The sequence below is a fragment of the Betta splendens genome, chromosome 3 (assembly GCF_900634795.4).
Source record: "Betta splendens chromosome 3, fBetSpl5.4, whole genome shotgun sequence".
Taxonomy (NCBI): Eukaryota; Metazoa; Chordata; class Actinopteri; order Anabantiformes; family Osphronemidae; genus Betta; species Betta splendens.
Genome location: NC_040883.2, coordinates 19284803 through 19301014, shown reverse-complemented (window position 1 = coordinate 19301014; position 16212 = coordinate 19284803). Strand labels below are relative to the sequence as shown.

General features: G+C 41.6%; 2 protein-coding genes across 12 annotated transcripts; one reads left to right on the top strand and one right to left on the bottom strand.

Annotated features, from left to right (window-relative positions):
- Positions 1-1239: 1239 nt before the first annotated feature.
- On the bottom strand, positions 1240-10358 carry ppef1 (protein phosphatase, EF-hand calcium binding domain 1). Of its 11 annotated transcripts, none has more exons than XM_029144884.3 (19): positions 10154-10358; positions 9617-9821; positions 8649-8678; positions 8354-8481; positions 8200-8260; positions 6987-7150; positions 6780-6915; positions 6485-6531; positions 6178-6344; positions 6052-6088; positions 5769-5918; positions 5458-5594; positions 5129-5372; positions 4859-5044; positions 4641-4783; positions 4385-4491; positions 4134-4297; positions 3659-3743; positions 1240-3578 (listed from the first exon to the last, which is right to left on the bottom strand). In XM_029144884.3, exons 2-19 carry the CDS (start codon positions 9669-9671, stop codon positions 3334-3336), a joined length of 2286 nt encoding a protein of 761 aa, XP_029000717.1. In that variant the 5' UTR covers positions 9672-9821; positions 10154-10358; the 3' UTR covers positions 1240-3333. The 11 variants fall into 11 exon arrangements, with proteins under 11 accessions (XP_029000717.1, XP_029000720.1, XP_029000719.1 ...); XM_029144887.3 differs by having other exon boundaries at positions 8354-8494; positions 8604-8681; positions 10154-10357; XM_029144886.3 differs by having other exon boundaries at positions 8604-8681; positions 10154-10357.
- A 1781-nt stretch (positions 10359-12139) lies between these two features.
- rs1a (retinoschisin 1a) lies at positions 12140-16209 on the top strand. The gene is made up of 6 exons (XM_029143623.3): positions 12140-12276; positions 12489-12511; positions 12701-12827; positions 14472-14613; positions 14779-14974; positions 15090-16209. Exons 1-6 carry the CDS (start codon positions 12222-12224, stop codon positions 15240-15242), a joined length of 696 nt encoding a protein of 231 aa, XP_028999456.1. The 5' UTR covers positions 12140-12221; the 3' UTR covers positions 15243-16209.
- The last annotated feature ends 3 nt before the right edge of the window (positions 16210-16212 follow it).

Sequence of the window (16212 nt, the reverse complement as noted above, 5' to 3'; positions counted from 1 at the left end):
GTCACAGCTACAGGCATCACATTCATCCGCATCTGGAAAGATGCACCGCAATGCAGGGAAAACACCAGTCATAGACATGAACCACACAAACACGCTAATATAAAGACATGAGCGACACACGCCCGTGCAGGAGGACGCCTGGTTGGGAGCAGGCTGATAACCATCGTCACACTTAAACGAACCAAATGTGTTACTGCATCTGTGCCGACACTGGTGCGTCTATGTCTACACGTTTAAACAGACACACACCACATCAAGAACAATGTAAGCAATGGTTATTCGTATACAGTAGATTACGCTGTTCTAAATGGCAGGATGGACAGAGATTCCATAACTCATAAATCAGCACGTCTAACTGGACGAGAGCACACACTCCAAAGCTGGACTAAGATGAAAGAGCAGAGCAGCAGATCAAAGACAGTGATCACCACCGCTGCACTAAATTAAGCTGCTATCTAAAAACGCTCAATGATGGGTCTTGATGTTTGCTTGCTGTTTAATCTGTAATGACCAAACCGAAGCACAGATGTTTCTCCCCACCCCTCACAGTGCAGGAAGGACTCGGTGAGCTTGTGTCGCAGCTCCAAAACGACACCTTTTAACAACAAGGACTAGAGTCCAATTTTTTTTCTTGGAATGAAAGTGGAATGAAATGGAATCTTCAGCTAATATTCAGCCAAACCTCGAGGCCTGAACGACACCATCTGTCAAAGGTCACTCTGAATAATAATAATACCATCAAAACCATCCACTGTCACAAATGATAGGCTGTCTGTTAGCAGGTGCGCTGAGACAATACATTAAGCATCTGTCAGTCCACAGCTACAAGGTGATCGTGGTGCTGTAAATTCTACCAACCGCTTGTGTTTATCTGTCAGCCATTAAACATCAAACACATGATGCATGTGAAGGAGACTCCCTGTTGTGCTGTAACATGCCTCAGTGCACACAATGTTGTTATTTGCTCAGGGCTGCCACTGAGGGTCCTTGAAGAAAACTGAAGTCACTGCTGTGGGAGAGAACAAATCAAGAAATACAGTATGGACCTCGGCACGTCCGCCCGTCATCCAGCAGAAAGAATCCAGGTCCACAAAAGCACCGTGCTCTAGTCTCTGTTTGCTTGTAGGAGCACAGCTGGGAACAGCCTCCATTGTTCACTGAACATCACAACTCTGGGAACAAGCAGCAAAGGTCTGGGATGAACGGGTGAGGCGTAATTACAAGCTGCAAACCAGCAGGTAATAATTAAACGAGTTTTATTTTAGCATTTACTTAAACATTTAAATTTAGTTCAGAGATGTTTAGGGGGTAAAACATTATCATAGGCAAATAATAAGGATGATCCAGTTTAGATCTGTAACATTTGAGGCTTGTATACACTCACTGGCCACATTACTAAGTTACCCAGCAGGCACACAACCGACCTTCAACCGACCTTCAATGTTAAAATATAGTTGAAATAATGTCAGTTATTGTTGTGACGTTGATGAAACATTGAAAAAACGTTGAATGCTGATGGTTGTAAAAAGGTTAACAAAATACTTTTAAATTAATGTTGACATATTGTGAGTTGTATTTGTGACATTGATGTAACATTGAAACCACGCTTGATCAACGTTGATTCACCTTTCAAAATCAACACAGAATACAGTGGTCATTCAACCATAATATTACTATGATTTAACGTTGAAATGCCTGCTGGGTAGTTTAATACAATTATACCCAGCAAACAATATCATAATAATAAATCAATTTATTGCTATTAATCATTTCATCTAAAGATGAAATCTACTCATGCAAGGTTATAATTTACCAGTTTGGCTTCATTCAGCAGTTAAGAAATTATAATTATCTACCCACTGTGATCCACTAAAAACATGTAGTAGAATAAATGAAAAATTACAACCTCTAAAAGTATTTTGGATGTGAAGCAGCCAGAGTGGAAATGAATAATAGTAATAGTATTAAAATGTTGCATTCTGTTCATTGGTCATAGTTCCTTGCACAAGGTTAGTTTGTTTTCTTTGTCAAAAAGCGCAATTGCATCATTTCCAGATTAATCTAACAATCTGAAAGTTATAAAGCAACATCAACGTACCTAGACAAACTGTGTGACTCCGCTACAGGTGCCCTGCAGGCAGCAGCTGTCTGTCCACCTCTGGACCTGGATTCTCAATAATGTGAAAGGAAAAGGTTTCATGAATGGGTACAGGTGGGTACGGGCACACGGGCTGCCTGCTGAGGAGCAGGGCACGTTCGGAGGTGGTGTCCTTCGATGAAGGGATGACATGAGTCAATGATGTTGTCATCTTAAACCCGATGGACCTTGACTTGAAGTTGAAGCTGGAAAGGTGTAAAGGGAAGAGGACAGGTAGAGTGCAGGGGAAGAGGGAGCTAAACCAGGTGATGTGGAGGATGAAGCGTATGTTGACGTTTCTTGTGAGGATGAGACGAAGGAAGGCCAGTTTCAGCCTGGTGGTTTTCCAAGCTGAGGAAGGTCAGATACCGTGTTCTCTATCTGACCACAGTGATGCTGATGACTGCTTCTGAGCTACTCAGAGCCCCACATTGTGGTTTCTCATTTGAGAAGAGAGCGGGAAGAGAGCGAGCAGCAGTGTCAGGAGCCCCGTCTGAGCTTCCATCTGAGTCTGTGTTCAGAGTGAAATGACAGCCGACTGGGCTGAAGGGCTGAGAGTGTCATAGAGGAAAGGACTGGGAGTGGCAGTGGGAGGCAGGGCCTAGAATTACTCTAGAACAGGCAGAGGGGCAGAAGCAAGGCATGGAGGAGAGCTACAGCAAATACACAAAACGGCTGGACAGATGTAGTGGAATGTGTGCAGTACATGCTTAAAGGGTGTGAACCTTAAAGCCATTACATAGTCAGCTGCTAAGAAACCTGCAGCTGTTCAGCTGCTCAAGTTTACAGTGCAACTGACAGATTAGGTTAAAAAAAAACACATTTTTGTACTTTAAAAATGTTTTAAACAACTGCAGAGGAGCTGAAACATTTTTCAGTTAGTTAAATAATATAGATTTAAAAATAAATGCAATCTGTGTATGTAACATATAATACATACAATCTCCTTATTTGCATTTACAAAACTGCACAAAAACAAAAATACGTAGAACAGTATATTTTAGATTATAATCATGTTGTCCAAATCTCTGGGTCACTAAAAATGAAACCCACTACATTGTGTGCAGCCTGACGACATCTGAACACAAATGCAGCAGCTAGTTAACTTCTACAGTATAAAGAAAGTACAGACTTTGACAGACTTGAAATTGTGTGTCAGTGTAATCCTTATATATAAATCCAGTCATGATATAGATTTACTGCAACAAACTCTTCTCTTGACAAAGACTTTTATTTGTTGTTCCGATGGGCTGCTGATCCTTGATTTCCAGCTTGTGCACGACTCTGAAGGCTTCTAGAAACTCAGTGAAGTCTATACTGCCGTCCTTGTTGAAGTCGATGCTGCGGGCGAGGTCATTGATGGCTTTATCGTCAATGTCAACCCCAAGGTGGGCACTGAACAGACGCCAGGTGTGACGAAACTCCTCAACAGAGATCAGACCTGAAAATCATCAAATCTTTCTGAAGAATGTATTTTGAATTTTCTGGGGAATTTTTCACTGTGATCAAGCTTTACTTTACCTGAATGGTCTTTGTCTATAATGTTGAAGATTATCTCAATATCTGTCCTGTATCGAAACAGAGTTTCAGCTAAATTTGGAGTGACCTGAAATGAAGAAAAGCAAAGTGGCTGGAATGGTTTAAATGGACAGCGCAGTAAGTACAGCGAGCTGCAGTTTATATTTATTTGTTATTATATTATTATTTATTTATTCAATTTTGTAAATAACTAACAAATTTTGTGTCACAAGAGGGAACAAAAACGGACTAAGACCACACATAATTCCTTGGTTGTCCTGGGCCATTAAAGCTGATTCTGATTCTGTAAAGCAGTTATTTCACTAATCACATTAAACTAGGAGTGCTTTTGACGTCTCACTGAATTCATACATATTCACAAGTGACTGCATTTTTACACAAGAAACTACAGCTGCATAATGAATCAAAACAAAGTAATATGTAGGGATAGTAATATGTACAGATTGTCTTTTTTGACCTGAGGCAGAGGAATCCCTGGTCCCATATCCTCAAAGCAAGACTCGTACTCTACTCTGCCATCTGGTGCCACACGGCATAAATGTGGACGAAGTGTCCTCCAAGGAAGGTCCAGTGTCAGTACTGCCTCCAACACCAGAATCCATTCACTGACTGATACAAACCCTGAGCACAGATAGGTTTACATCGACACATTTGCCTGACTACATGCTAATGTGCACTACAAAGCTGACCAGGGTGGATGAAGCTCACCACTGTGACTCTGGTCATACTGCTGGAAGCCTGCCATCAGCTCAGAGCGATGGACAAACAGCTTCTCCTGCAGCGCCCTGAGAGCCGAGCCTTCAGCAGCTCGCACCCTGCGAACACAATGCAGGTCACACCGAGGCCCCTTCATTACTGGATAGTCACTCGGTGAAACTTGAAGGATGAGGACAACTAATAGGTGATGTCAGTGATACACAGGCTTGTTTTGGACTATTGAGTTAGCCCTCATTCTACTGTGTACCTCTGCGTCAGGGTGAGTCTACGTGTCGTGCGGCTGACTTGGTACTGGTAGAAGCGTGGAACTAGTTCCCGGCCCAGTTTGACATAGGCGCCACGGTTGCTCCCGTCCTCATAGTAGTTTGATGCTGAGAAAATAGTGATCACCTACAGAACCAAAACACACATATGTTAGCTTCTCCGGGCTCTCGTGCTTTATACTTTTCTTTTTCACTGAATCACCTTTCCGTCGTGACAGAGCTCATATCCCTCCTGCTTGCACTCATGAGATCTAATAAGTAGTTGCAGGTTGTGCTGGAGCAGCAGTTTCCTGGTGACGTCAGGGCCGAAGTAGCAGCCTCCTCCCCTAAATGTGTTTGGACTGCAGCCATCTTGGATTTTAGGGTCACTCCACAATATATCCACTATCTGCAGGTGATACAAGTCTAGACTAAAAAACAAAATACAGCAGGAACAGTAATTATTTGTCCTGAACTTAATTAGTCCTCTGACCTGTTTCCATTCCTTTTCATGTTGCGGAGGAGATGGAGGTGGGACAGAGGACAGAGAGTCCAGGAAAGGCACCTGGAGGACATTAGCTGCGTAAGAAATGCTGGGGGAGGATGGGAAGGGACGAGATGAGAGACAGGATGGGGTTTGAGGAGAGCAAAGTGACGAAGAGGACGAGGACGATGAGGATGAAGAGGACGACACAGAAGTGCCGCTGTCCTGTCGACTTAGTCCACATCGCCTCTTCCTACAGAAAAACAAAAGGTGTCAAAAAAAGACTGTGCCTCAGGAGGAATTATGACATTTGTAAATGGCCTTAGCTGCTGTTAGACCTGTGAGTTTTGCTGTGACTTCGACTGCTGCTAGGAAGAGAGGCGTCTGTAGATTTTATTCTTTTCACCTGCCTGCAGGAATGATCAATATCCAGCTGCTCGAACCTGCGTCTGGGGAATCTAAGAGCAGATTTCACCTAGAAGAGAAGAGGAGACTATGAAACAAATGCACCCACATTAACCTAATCATCACTACATGGCATTTCTGTTCTTTTTACAGTATGGTCACTGTAAATGTGTTGAAGTATGCGAAACTACATTTTCCTGACATCTAGTGGCCAAGCTCTATCACTTCAGGTAAAAGAGTAGACCTTGTGCCTCTCTATGGAGCTGAGGAAATCCAGGTCTGTCTGATCCGATATCCCACCGTGAACAATTAGGATCTTTCCATCGATGACTGTTGCAACAGGCAGAAGGCTGAAAACATCCTGAAACAGCTGGAGGATTTCACAAGCATGAGTCTGCCCAAAGTACAAAACAAATCAAAGCCTTAACTGAGAGCTAATAGGCCCATCAGTCCAGATGCAACTCTGCAAGACAGTTGAAAACAATGACATAATAAAAGGCAGACAAAACATGTCTGTCATTCAGTACCTTGTACTTCTGCATGACTTCCTTTGTGAACCCGTATCTGAAACAACAATTTCAAAATGTATATCTAATCTTCTAATCAAACAAGGTCACAAACATTTTCTCTGATGTCTCTCACATCTTACCCACCTGAGATTCATGATGTGGTCTTCGTGGTTTCCTCGGTTCAGGTGCATATAGTCGGGGTAGAGGAGAAGGTAGGCAAACAGGAGGACCACCACTTCGATTGACTTTTTCCCACGGTCCACAAAATCCCCATTAAAAACATAAGGCGTCTCGGCAGAGGGAAGGCCGTTCTGCACAAACACAAGATCAACATCCTGGTACAAAACTAATAGCTAATACATCTATTAATAATAGAACGCTAATAATGCATGAAATAATGGTTTACTGTAGAGCAAACAGCACATGATGCGGATTAAAACTACAACATTACCTTATAAAAGATAAGAAGCAAGTCATCAAGTCGGCCATGCAGGTCACCTGTACGAACAGCAAAAACACAGCAATGGAGAAATAACTGACCTACTAATCACTTCCGTAATGCTTGTAGGCTCCACCTCAGCCACCAAACAGTGCGATTTATGTGTTCTTGAATTTAATGAGATGCAAATTCAGGAGTCAGCTCATTGATGAGAAGTCAAGTGCCTGATCAGTGTGCAAGTAAACAGGCCCTCCTTTCCTAGAACCCACTGTCATTGTGATACAAGCAAGAGATTATATTCACCCACCACAGATCGTGATCTCTTTGGTGCAAGACGTTGACAAGTGGACAATGTTGGGCATCTGTTTGAGAAGCTTTTTAGTTTCGTACAGAAGCTGCAGAACATATCTGGCATGTAGAGTCTGTGTGGGGGAAAGAGGTGACTGCACACAATCAAATACGCAAAGTCATAAGCAGCAGCGGGAGAGCAAGTATAAACGCACATGCTCGGTACCTGCTGCTCCTTAAAGGCGCTGAGAAGAGCGTTTGTGTCAGAGACGGAGAGAGGGAACAATAATCGGGGCCCGGTGTAGGTCTCTGGAACAGAGATGAAGTTGTAGCAGGTCTCTCTGTCCAACCAGGGGTCGACCACTGGGTCCAGCAACTGGGAAATCAAGTCTAGGGGACAGTGTGTCCACCAGTGAACACAGTGAGCACAAACACTCTCACTGATGTCTTTTGGGTTTAATAATCATAACCATCTGTATCACTGTTCAGCTTAAAAATGTAGACCGTGTATATTCTATATAAACACATAGTTCTGTGTGAGCTTACTAAAGACTTACATGTTACATTTTGTGTGTCTCTGTAATCTGTGCGCATCCTGTCATCCTACGTCAGTGAACAGCCCTGCAAGATTTCCTGTAAATACAGGCTGACCTAAAGTACTGTATTAGGGTGTTAGTGGAGTGTTGAGTTTATTAGTTTGATGACGGTCAGTTGATGGTCAGTACATGGTTAAGTTACAGCTGGGTTGTTGGGTTGTTGAAACACACCAACACTCTGGCCTCCACATTCACAGCAGTTGCTAAGCAACAAGGTCTATGCTAGTTTATTTTAATCTAGACAAACATAGTGTGTGACATGACCAACAAAGCTGGTGTTTATGTGGTATTCACCTGTAAACAATAAACAGTAAATACAAACTGATGACTCATGTATGTAGTCAAATTAGGGTCAGATTAAATTTGTGCGTGCGTAAACCGATCTGATAGGTATAGGTAGGTAGGTAAACAGATAGGTAACATAAACCAAGGCATTGACAAGGACAGCTACAGTAACAGGATGTTACAGTACCTAGGTAAAACAACTCACCGGAAGTTGGTCATCAGTTAACGTGGTCACTCTTACTGTACAGTATATGGAACACCAGCTTATGTTACTTACCTGTGAGCGTGCGTTTTCAGCGCACAGCGAGCTCACCTAAAGCAAACGTAATTTTGTGCGTAATTTTACGCCCCAAATTATAAGTATAAGCATGGTATAGCCCCACTAAGTCTAGAGGTACAAATCTGGTAACACACGCACAGATCGGTTTACGCATGCACAAATCTAATCTGGCCCTAATTTGATTCCATACTAATGATCTAAAACTCTACAGCATCATTCACTATTCGTAGTTCAGAAATAATAAATAATGACATCATGCATCATTTCAAATATTCTACCTGGGCCATTTCCATTCAGCTGTGTGAAGTTGTCCAGCATGAAACTGAAGAAACTGGAGAGCTGAAAAAAGATGAAAAAATATGCGTTTCACCCTATAATGCTTCATAAAACTAGCACACAAATGTTAAATTAGGTGTCAGCAGTGAGCATCACCTGCAGCTGGTCCTGTTCCCCGGCATACTCAATGGACTGAAAGATGTTCCAGGTGTATCTGCGTCTCATCTCCAGACGGGCCATGTACCGGCGGTACCATCTCTGGATCAACACAGCTGCCTTCATAGCTATACACGATCACTTTTTATTTCCATTGCAAGGTGGCATGAAAAATGTGACTTTATGATATCACAAAATTAAATAATATACATTAAATATTAAATATGAAAATGTAAACATGCACACACACCATATACTGTATTTCACTGATTCTTAAAGACAAGCAGAGTCTTACTCAGAGCACGGTTGGGAGTCTGGACCAAATCTTCTGAGGAAAAAAGAAAAAAAAACTCATCTACTGCACTCAAAAGTAACTGGTAATTAAATTAAATAATGTCCAAGGTAACATGGACACACACACACACTCCAAGAAATCTAAGACGACCCAGGGGAGGCCATAAGTACTGGAAAACTGAACAAAAAAAGAAGAAACAGTGACAGACTGTTATGGAAAAAAAATGCAAAATCTGTCAAACATCTGTAACGTGTTCTGTGGAAATTCTTACTGCAAAAATAGGCACGTTCATTCTGCAGATTGTATTTCCAGAATGCACTTCGCATTAGTTTTAGTTTTAATTGAACTTTGACTCATAAGACAATGAGGAGGTGGTGCAATAGTTTCTTTCATCCAGGCACTCCACTGCTTTCCACAGGCTATTGTCATGTAAAAAGCCTGATTATCATCTACATGTGGCAGAGAAATCAACTCAACCTACCCTGATTACCTAACATGACAGAAACACAGCAGCTGATGAAAACAAAGTATACCTGTGTAAAATATTAAACAATATTGTTATGAGTAATTAGATTTCTGTCATTTTTGCCATTACTTTCGGTGACTTACTCAAACTCTTAAAATCATAAATCTACAGTATATAAAACCCAGACCAACTGTGGATTAAAGTGTGGTTTTGCTTATGCTGTGTATTTTCTTTTTTGATTTTTGGGATTTTATCTACAAATTTATTGCTTGTTTAATATATTGTTTTAAATGCAGACAAGATACTTCAAGGTATACAGCAGGCTATACCTTAAATAATAGTATGCAAGTGCTTACAGTTTTTAAATTTGACTATGAAATTTTAAATAAAAGCAACTAAAATCTCAGGAAATAACTGAGATTGAGCTCCTCTCAAATGTTTGCTGCGAATCGAAGGCGCCATAGTAACATGACCTTTAGGTCACTCCAACGTAACTAAATACCTGTTTCCAATCTGTTCCCTTGTGTTTTTGTGGCAACGGAAACTCCGCAGCCCATGATGACCAGCAGCAATGCCTCCGCGCCAGAGGGCAGTTTATCCCGAGCTGGAGGCTGCTGGTTTAACACCGTCACGCGTCAGTCAGTGTGCGGCAGCAGCAGGTTCGTCTCCATGGGCGGCTTTCATCATGTGTCTTGTTGCCATCAGTCCTATAGACAGCGGTACAGATCCGGTTTATTAAACCCACTACTTGGTCATACAGTAATCAGACGTCGTGTAAGCGACAAATACACACAATTAGTTCAGGTGCTCGTTTAGGATCTTACAGTACACGAACTCACCTATAGTCGAAATACGCAAATTAAAAAATAGGCATCAGTTCACAAACCGTACTGAAACGACGCCCTAGTAACAAAACTAATATGGTAAATGGTTATTAACACATCGATTTAATAGATTTCCACTAAACGAAACCTGTGGAGAAGAGCTCGCCTGTTGCGCAACGAGTCTCTGAAACATCAGCGGTAAAGACGGTTCCTACCTGAACGATCCGGAAATCAAGAAATAGATGCACAATCCATGATGTTCCAAGGAACAAAAAGCGTGTCATCCTAAATTCCAAATAAAGATTATGCGCTCAGACATAATCAGACAGACAGACAGACTGAAAACGATTAATGTGTGAAGAAAGTCGCCGCTGCAGGAGCCGGAGACAACAGAGGGGAGAAGCGTCATCAGGGACCCTTAAACCACGTCGGGGGGGGGGGGTATGTCATCGACCTACTTCTTTGGAGAAATTTCCGCATTTTCCATATTTCATTTTTTTAAAATGAAGAATTTTTGCTGAATGGACCAGATACATTTAAACAACAGTACCAAACATGTTTAAATTTCCCTCGTTTGTTCCTGTGAAGTGTATTTAAGTGTGGGGATTTATACTCTTGCGTTGAACCAGTGTGTCCCTTGACATTTTATAAAAAAAAATATATATTCATTTTAGATTCTTAAAGTGTATAGGTGGAATTTGCTCACAGACCAATAAATACCATCCAATTCAAACATTCTTAAAAATAGAAAATGTCTTTAATGATAGTTATTAAAATAGCTCAGGTCCAGCTTTTCATGCGGCAGCTCTGGCGTTGATCTTCTGTCGCAGGAGCGTCACAGCAGCGTTGATCTCCTGCACCGTGATGACTTTTTGCCTGTTGCTTCTGGACAACCGAGACGCTTCCACACTCACTAGTCGGAGCAGGACTGTTCTGGGAAAACTACACCGACCACAGAGAAAGTTGGGACTCATCCTCCCCTCTGAACGGACCTGCAGCAAAGGCAGGACCAGAGCAACGGTTAACTCCCAATCCTAAAACATCTGCAACCTGAGCAGTCTTTGAAAAACAGGTTTAAGGCCCAGCTTTAGCCAGTCTTTAATCATCTTTAGTCGTGAAGTACTGCCGTAGTCTCACCTCCTTATGAGCTTTGTAGATGAGAGCAGAGTAAGCTCGAACCTTCTTCCGTGTGTGTGCAGGAGGCCGGTGTGCGTTTTGTGCCGGAGCTTTCATCTCGCTTTAAGACGTATTCTATATCAAATAAATCTCAGACGCGCAACAGACGCGTTTCCCAGCAGCGGTTTTAATGAGCGCAGGAGAGCAGAGCGTGTGTAAGCTCTGAGGAGGACCTTTTAATGAACACAAAGTGAAAACAGCTTTGCTTAATTAGACTTAATTGCCTTCACCCACCTGGCTTCAAAACCCTCAGGGCGAGTTCAGGCGTCTTTAGGCTGCAGAATCAACGGTAGTCATCAGATCTAACCTGGATCGTGTCGTCAACGCTGTACACATTTTCCTTTGTCTTAGGAATTATATTAAAAATATTTAATCCAAAACACAGTGTTTTGATTTTTAAATCACACTTTATGCAACTTTTAAATGTACGTTTGGAACAACAAAAAAACAATGTTTATATAATTAGAGAATATAAAACCCAGCTTTGAGAATTTGTATATTAACACACATGTACTGTAGCATGTAGCAGTCTAATTTTCATGTGATGCTACAGTAACTGCTTCTCATATCAGCATCAATCTAGTTTATATACTAATAGCAATGGTATCCAAAAAGGATATGAGCATATACTGTAAACATTGTTTTGCTAAATGACAAAAAGAAACGAAAAATGAAAAAGAATAATTAATGTCGACATAACATTATGCAACAGGTATTTGGAAATACTTTTGTGCTGTACATATGTTACTGTATGTGATTTCAAGCAGAAAATAATACCAGTGTGTAAATTTTGTGAATCAGCACACATTGTTTCTATTCTCGCGCTCTCTGTTGGACACAAACACACACAACTCACCACAGAGCTTACGGTTTGATCTTTGAACGGATATTTTTAGTTTGATGGTTAGTTGACCTCTGGGACTGTGCTGTAATTTTTGAGAATGTGTGGTGGTGTTAATGGTGGAGGGTGAACAGCTGGAGGAGGGGCTTTGGCATTAGGTAAGGCCATTAGGATCCTGTGGATTATTGTAATCCAGCCTCTCCATCACTCCTGGCTTGGCTGCTCAGTCCACTGTTGGTCTGGTCTGGTTTGGAGCAGCTTGGAAGATGGCTCTCAACATACAGCGTTTCCTCTTGGCCCTGTTTCTTCTGGGAAGTCATGGTATGATTTCAGTTTTTACACTCTGAGGCTAATGTTGAATTGCTGACCTTTAATATGTGTTTTTAAAGTATCTCCCATAATAGAATTCAGCATAAAGTCAGAAAATGATATTGTATGATATTTACTCTCAGTCTTATGCACATATTTTGTGTATTTATTGTCTTTTTCTTCTGTCTGTTTGGACCTTCTCATTCCCTTTATCTGCTGCACAGTGTTCGTCAGCATTCATTCCCAGGTATGACGATGTCTGACACCAAAATGCCACATATGGTTTACCTATTCTATTAAAAACAAATAGAGTAACAGTGTACGTTTGAGGCAATGGATTCAATATTATTTTCATTTTTGTTTTCAGATCAGATCTAATATCAAATACGAGTAATGGTGTGTGGAACAGTGTTTGTACTAATGGCGCTCTTTATAGACAGGTGTGTCTGAGGCATGGACAAAGTCTTGCAAATGCGACTGTGAAGGGGTTGAATCCCCAACTGAAGAGCCGGCCTCTGGGAGGTCCAGCTCCTCCATGGTGCAAGGCCTGGGCTGCATGCCAGGTAGGAAGCATCACATACTGTTTTTATTAGCCTAATGCTGCTGTCTTTTGTTTAGTCCACTTCCTGTTGAACTGATGTGTTTTAACAAATTACTTTTTGTAGTGCAGCTGCTTTTTCAAGTAAGTGGCTTAATCAAGAATCAATAAAATAATGAGCAGATGATCCTGAAGGGTGACATACATTTAAATAATGACTGTAAATGTGGCCTGACACTAAGAGGACAAAGACACAAACTCGCTATGATGACAAACAAATTTGTATATAAACCAAAACAGTCTATGCTCACATTTGACAATCAAAACATGTTGTCACATCAGGGGATCACTCAGCTGGTGGATGGAGAGCTTTAACGTGTGGATGTGACATGGAGAGACAGAAGGAAGGCTAATCTCTATACGTATGTGCATGCAGATTTGACACCACAGGGTGGACATGCTTCAGTGATCATTCTCAGAGCAGCGTACCTCTGCCAAGGCTGCACAATCCTCTAGCTTGACTTATTTGAAGACAATGAAAACGTTCCTCTGGAACTTATTTGTCCCTTTTCACCATTTTTCCAATGACATAAATCTTTTTGAGAAAACAGATACACAAAGCCTCACTTGTTCTGATCAGGCTTGAATCACGTCGGGCTCAAAGAAAAGAATAATTGATGCGCATTGAAATAGTTTCTCTTAGAGAATCGGCGTCAACTCAGCCACAAAGCACATAGAAACCGATAAAAGAGACGTTCAAGCAGATAATCATTATCTCAGAACATGATGCTCAGATTACGGGGCTCATAACAGACTGTGCCAATCGCACAATGACAGAAATCAGTAATTACTTCGATATGGACCTGGTGATGTGATGAATGATGAGCAAGAAAGATTATCCAGGGCTACATCTCCACTGTGTGTCTCACCGCTGGAGTTTTTACATTAATTAATTTTTTTAGTCAGGAAATACATTAGGGAGGACTGAAGAGTCACTCACATTACCGTTACGTAAACACTTATCGCTGACTGACTCACACTGGAGTAGTAATACTGGGATTAGACAGGATGTGACCCCTTTGCCATAAAGGCATAAGCCTGTACAGTAGTAAACAAAAACACAGCTGGCTACTTTTACTACAATTTCTGCTCCATCTGTTACTTTTTTTGAATCTCCCATTCATACAACTATAATTATATATTTACTTAGTCAACAAATTACTTACTCTGATGTGTTCGTGAGTGTGAGAGGTGCAGATTGACAGGTCAGAACACGGGAGCAGCACAGAGCTAAAGCTGTGGAGAGGAGAACATGGCCATCTGTTTGCTTGCCGCCCTAATGGATATCACTGATCTCTTGCTGCGGAGAATTAAACTGCAGGCTTTTAGGACGGGATGGGATATGGGTCACACTGGGGATGCTTACGGCACGGGCTTTGGGAGCCCGTCAGGGTGAGTTTGGAGAGTAAGGAAAGGATAGAGAGAATTAACAAGCCAGACAGGCTTAGTGATGATCATTTTGCTGGTCACATTTCCACTCTCCAGCTTTTCTGTGGACAGACTTGTTGAAGAGGTGGTGAAACTCATGTAGCTTTTACGTTGTACATGATCATGTTATCAGAAATAATTAAGAAATCTAAACGAAAGCTTCATGTTTTTACCCTTGCAGAATGTCCGTACCACAAACCTCTGGGCTTTGAGGCCGGATCAGTGAATCCAGATCAGATCACCTGTTCCAACCAGGACCAGTACACCGGTTGGTTTTCCTCGTGGCTCCCAAATAAGGCCAGACTCAACAGCCAGGGTTTTGGGTAGGTCCAGGCCCAAATGCTTTACATAGACACAAAAGGGATGTGAACAAAAGACGCAAAGTTTTATTTTAACTACAGTAAATTCAAGGTACCTGTCTACTTGTTTCTTAGTCGTAAAGCAGCATAATGGCTTGATTATTCCCAAGGTTTATCTTTGTCCTCCAGCTGTGCCTGGCTGTCCAAATTCCAGGACAACAGTCAGTGGCTGCAGATTGATCTTAGAGAGGTGATGGTGGTGTCAGGGATCCTCACTCAGGGCCGCTGTGACGCCGACGAGTGGGTCACCAAGTACAGCGTTCAGTATCGCACAGATGAAAACCTCAACTGGATCTATTACAAAGACCAGACTGGAAACAACAGGGTCAGTTGATTTCAGAGACATTCACGCGGGTACAAGTTGATGTTATTTCAGATAATACTGGCCTCATTCGGGAATAGCTCATGGACGACACTCCTGCTCTTCTCTCTTTCCTCAGGTGTTTTATGGAAACTCAGACCGCTCCTCGTCGGTGCAGAACCTCCTGCGGCCACCCATCGTGGCCCGCTTCATCCGTATCCTCCCCCTTGGGTGGCACACTCGCATTGCTCTGCGTGTGGAGCTGCTGCTTTGCATGAACAAATGCATTTGAATTTCCGCTCCTATCGTTTTTCAGGGCCCATCCTAAAACATAGTTTTTACCCAAAGCCCATCTATCGTCTTGGGTCTGCCCAGTATATCCACAGATTTGCCCTCTTATAGCTTCATATACAAAACCACAATTTAGGAAAAATATTCCATAAACCTTGATTCAATCCAAATACTGTATGTGTTTGATATGCTAAGGAAGCTCAGTGAGCTTCCATTCATTGCACTCTCCATTGTCTGCATTAAACCAATCTCACTGAGGGCTTTAATTTCACAAGTTCTCAATAGATTGTTCCTTTTGCAATGAAATGGCATAAATTCAAAGCAATAATTAGGCGGCGTTGCTATGGAGGTTGTAGCCACAGGTCTGGGACAAGCTCTTCCTAAACACTGGTGGGTGTCTGTGACAGGTCCATGAGGAATTTACAATTCTGTCAGCCAGAATCCTCTCAGCCAGTGTTGCCTTTTTTAACTTTAAAGGATATTCTGGTGATAAGAGTCTTTGTTTTATTTGCTTTCTTGTGGCAAGATTGTGACAGTTTATTCTCCTACTGTGGTTCTAAAACATATATATCATATACACTGTATACATATCCTGCTGTTTTAGTCACTGGCCCATAAAGGGTTACACAAGACAATGTCACAGCTATAAGGTTTTGACCAAAGGACTAAAAACACTTTTAGTTAATAATGCAGATCTTTTCTTTAAATGCCCTCCTAGGTTTTTCCTAGTTGTTTCATAGCTTTTGCCTTAGGCTCTCTATATTTCTTCTATTGTATGCTACAAAGATTGAATAATGAAAATGTTGTGTAGTTTTATTTTGTCAATTGTCAACTCCTGATATTTAAAATTTATTTTCCCCTAATGCTTTGGTACTTTTGACCATTTTTACCACATCTTTATTAACTCTGAACTTGTGTTCTTTATTGTATGTTTTATCTTCCTTCATTAAAATGATGTAACAAACGTACTG

Bases quoted from the DNA above. Each gene is read 5' to 3' on its own strand.
- ppef1 (XM_029144882.3), bottom strand. From the start codon at position 9,671: ATGGGCTGCGGAGTTTCCGTTGCCACAAAAACACAAGGGAACAGATTG. The intron at 8,482-8,648 runs GTAAGACTCTGC...GATCGTGTATAG, and splicing joins GACTCCCAACCGTGCTCTGA to CTATGAAGGCAGCTGTGTTG. The intron at 3,579-3,658 runs GTAAAGTAAAGC...GATGATTTTCAG, and splicing joins TATAGACAAAGACCATTCAG to GTCTGATCTCTGTTGAGGAG.
- rs1a (XM_029143623.3), top strand. From the start codon at position 12,222: ATGGCTCTCAACATACAGCGTTTCCTCTTGGCCCTGTTTCTTCTGGGA. The intron at 12,277-12,488 runs GTATGATTTCAG...TCTGCTGCACAG, and splicing joins GTTTCTTCTGGGAAGTCATG to TGTTCGTCAGCATTCATTCC. The intron at 14,614-14,778 runs GTAGGTCCAGGC...TTTGTCCTCCAG, and splicing joins CTCAACAGCCAGGGTTTTGG to CTGTGCCTGGCTGTCCAAAT.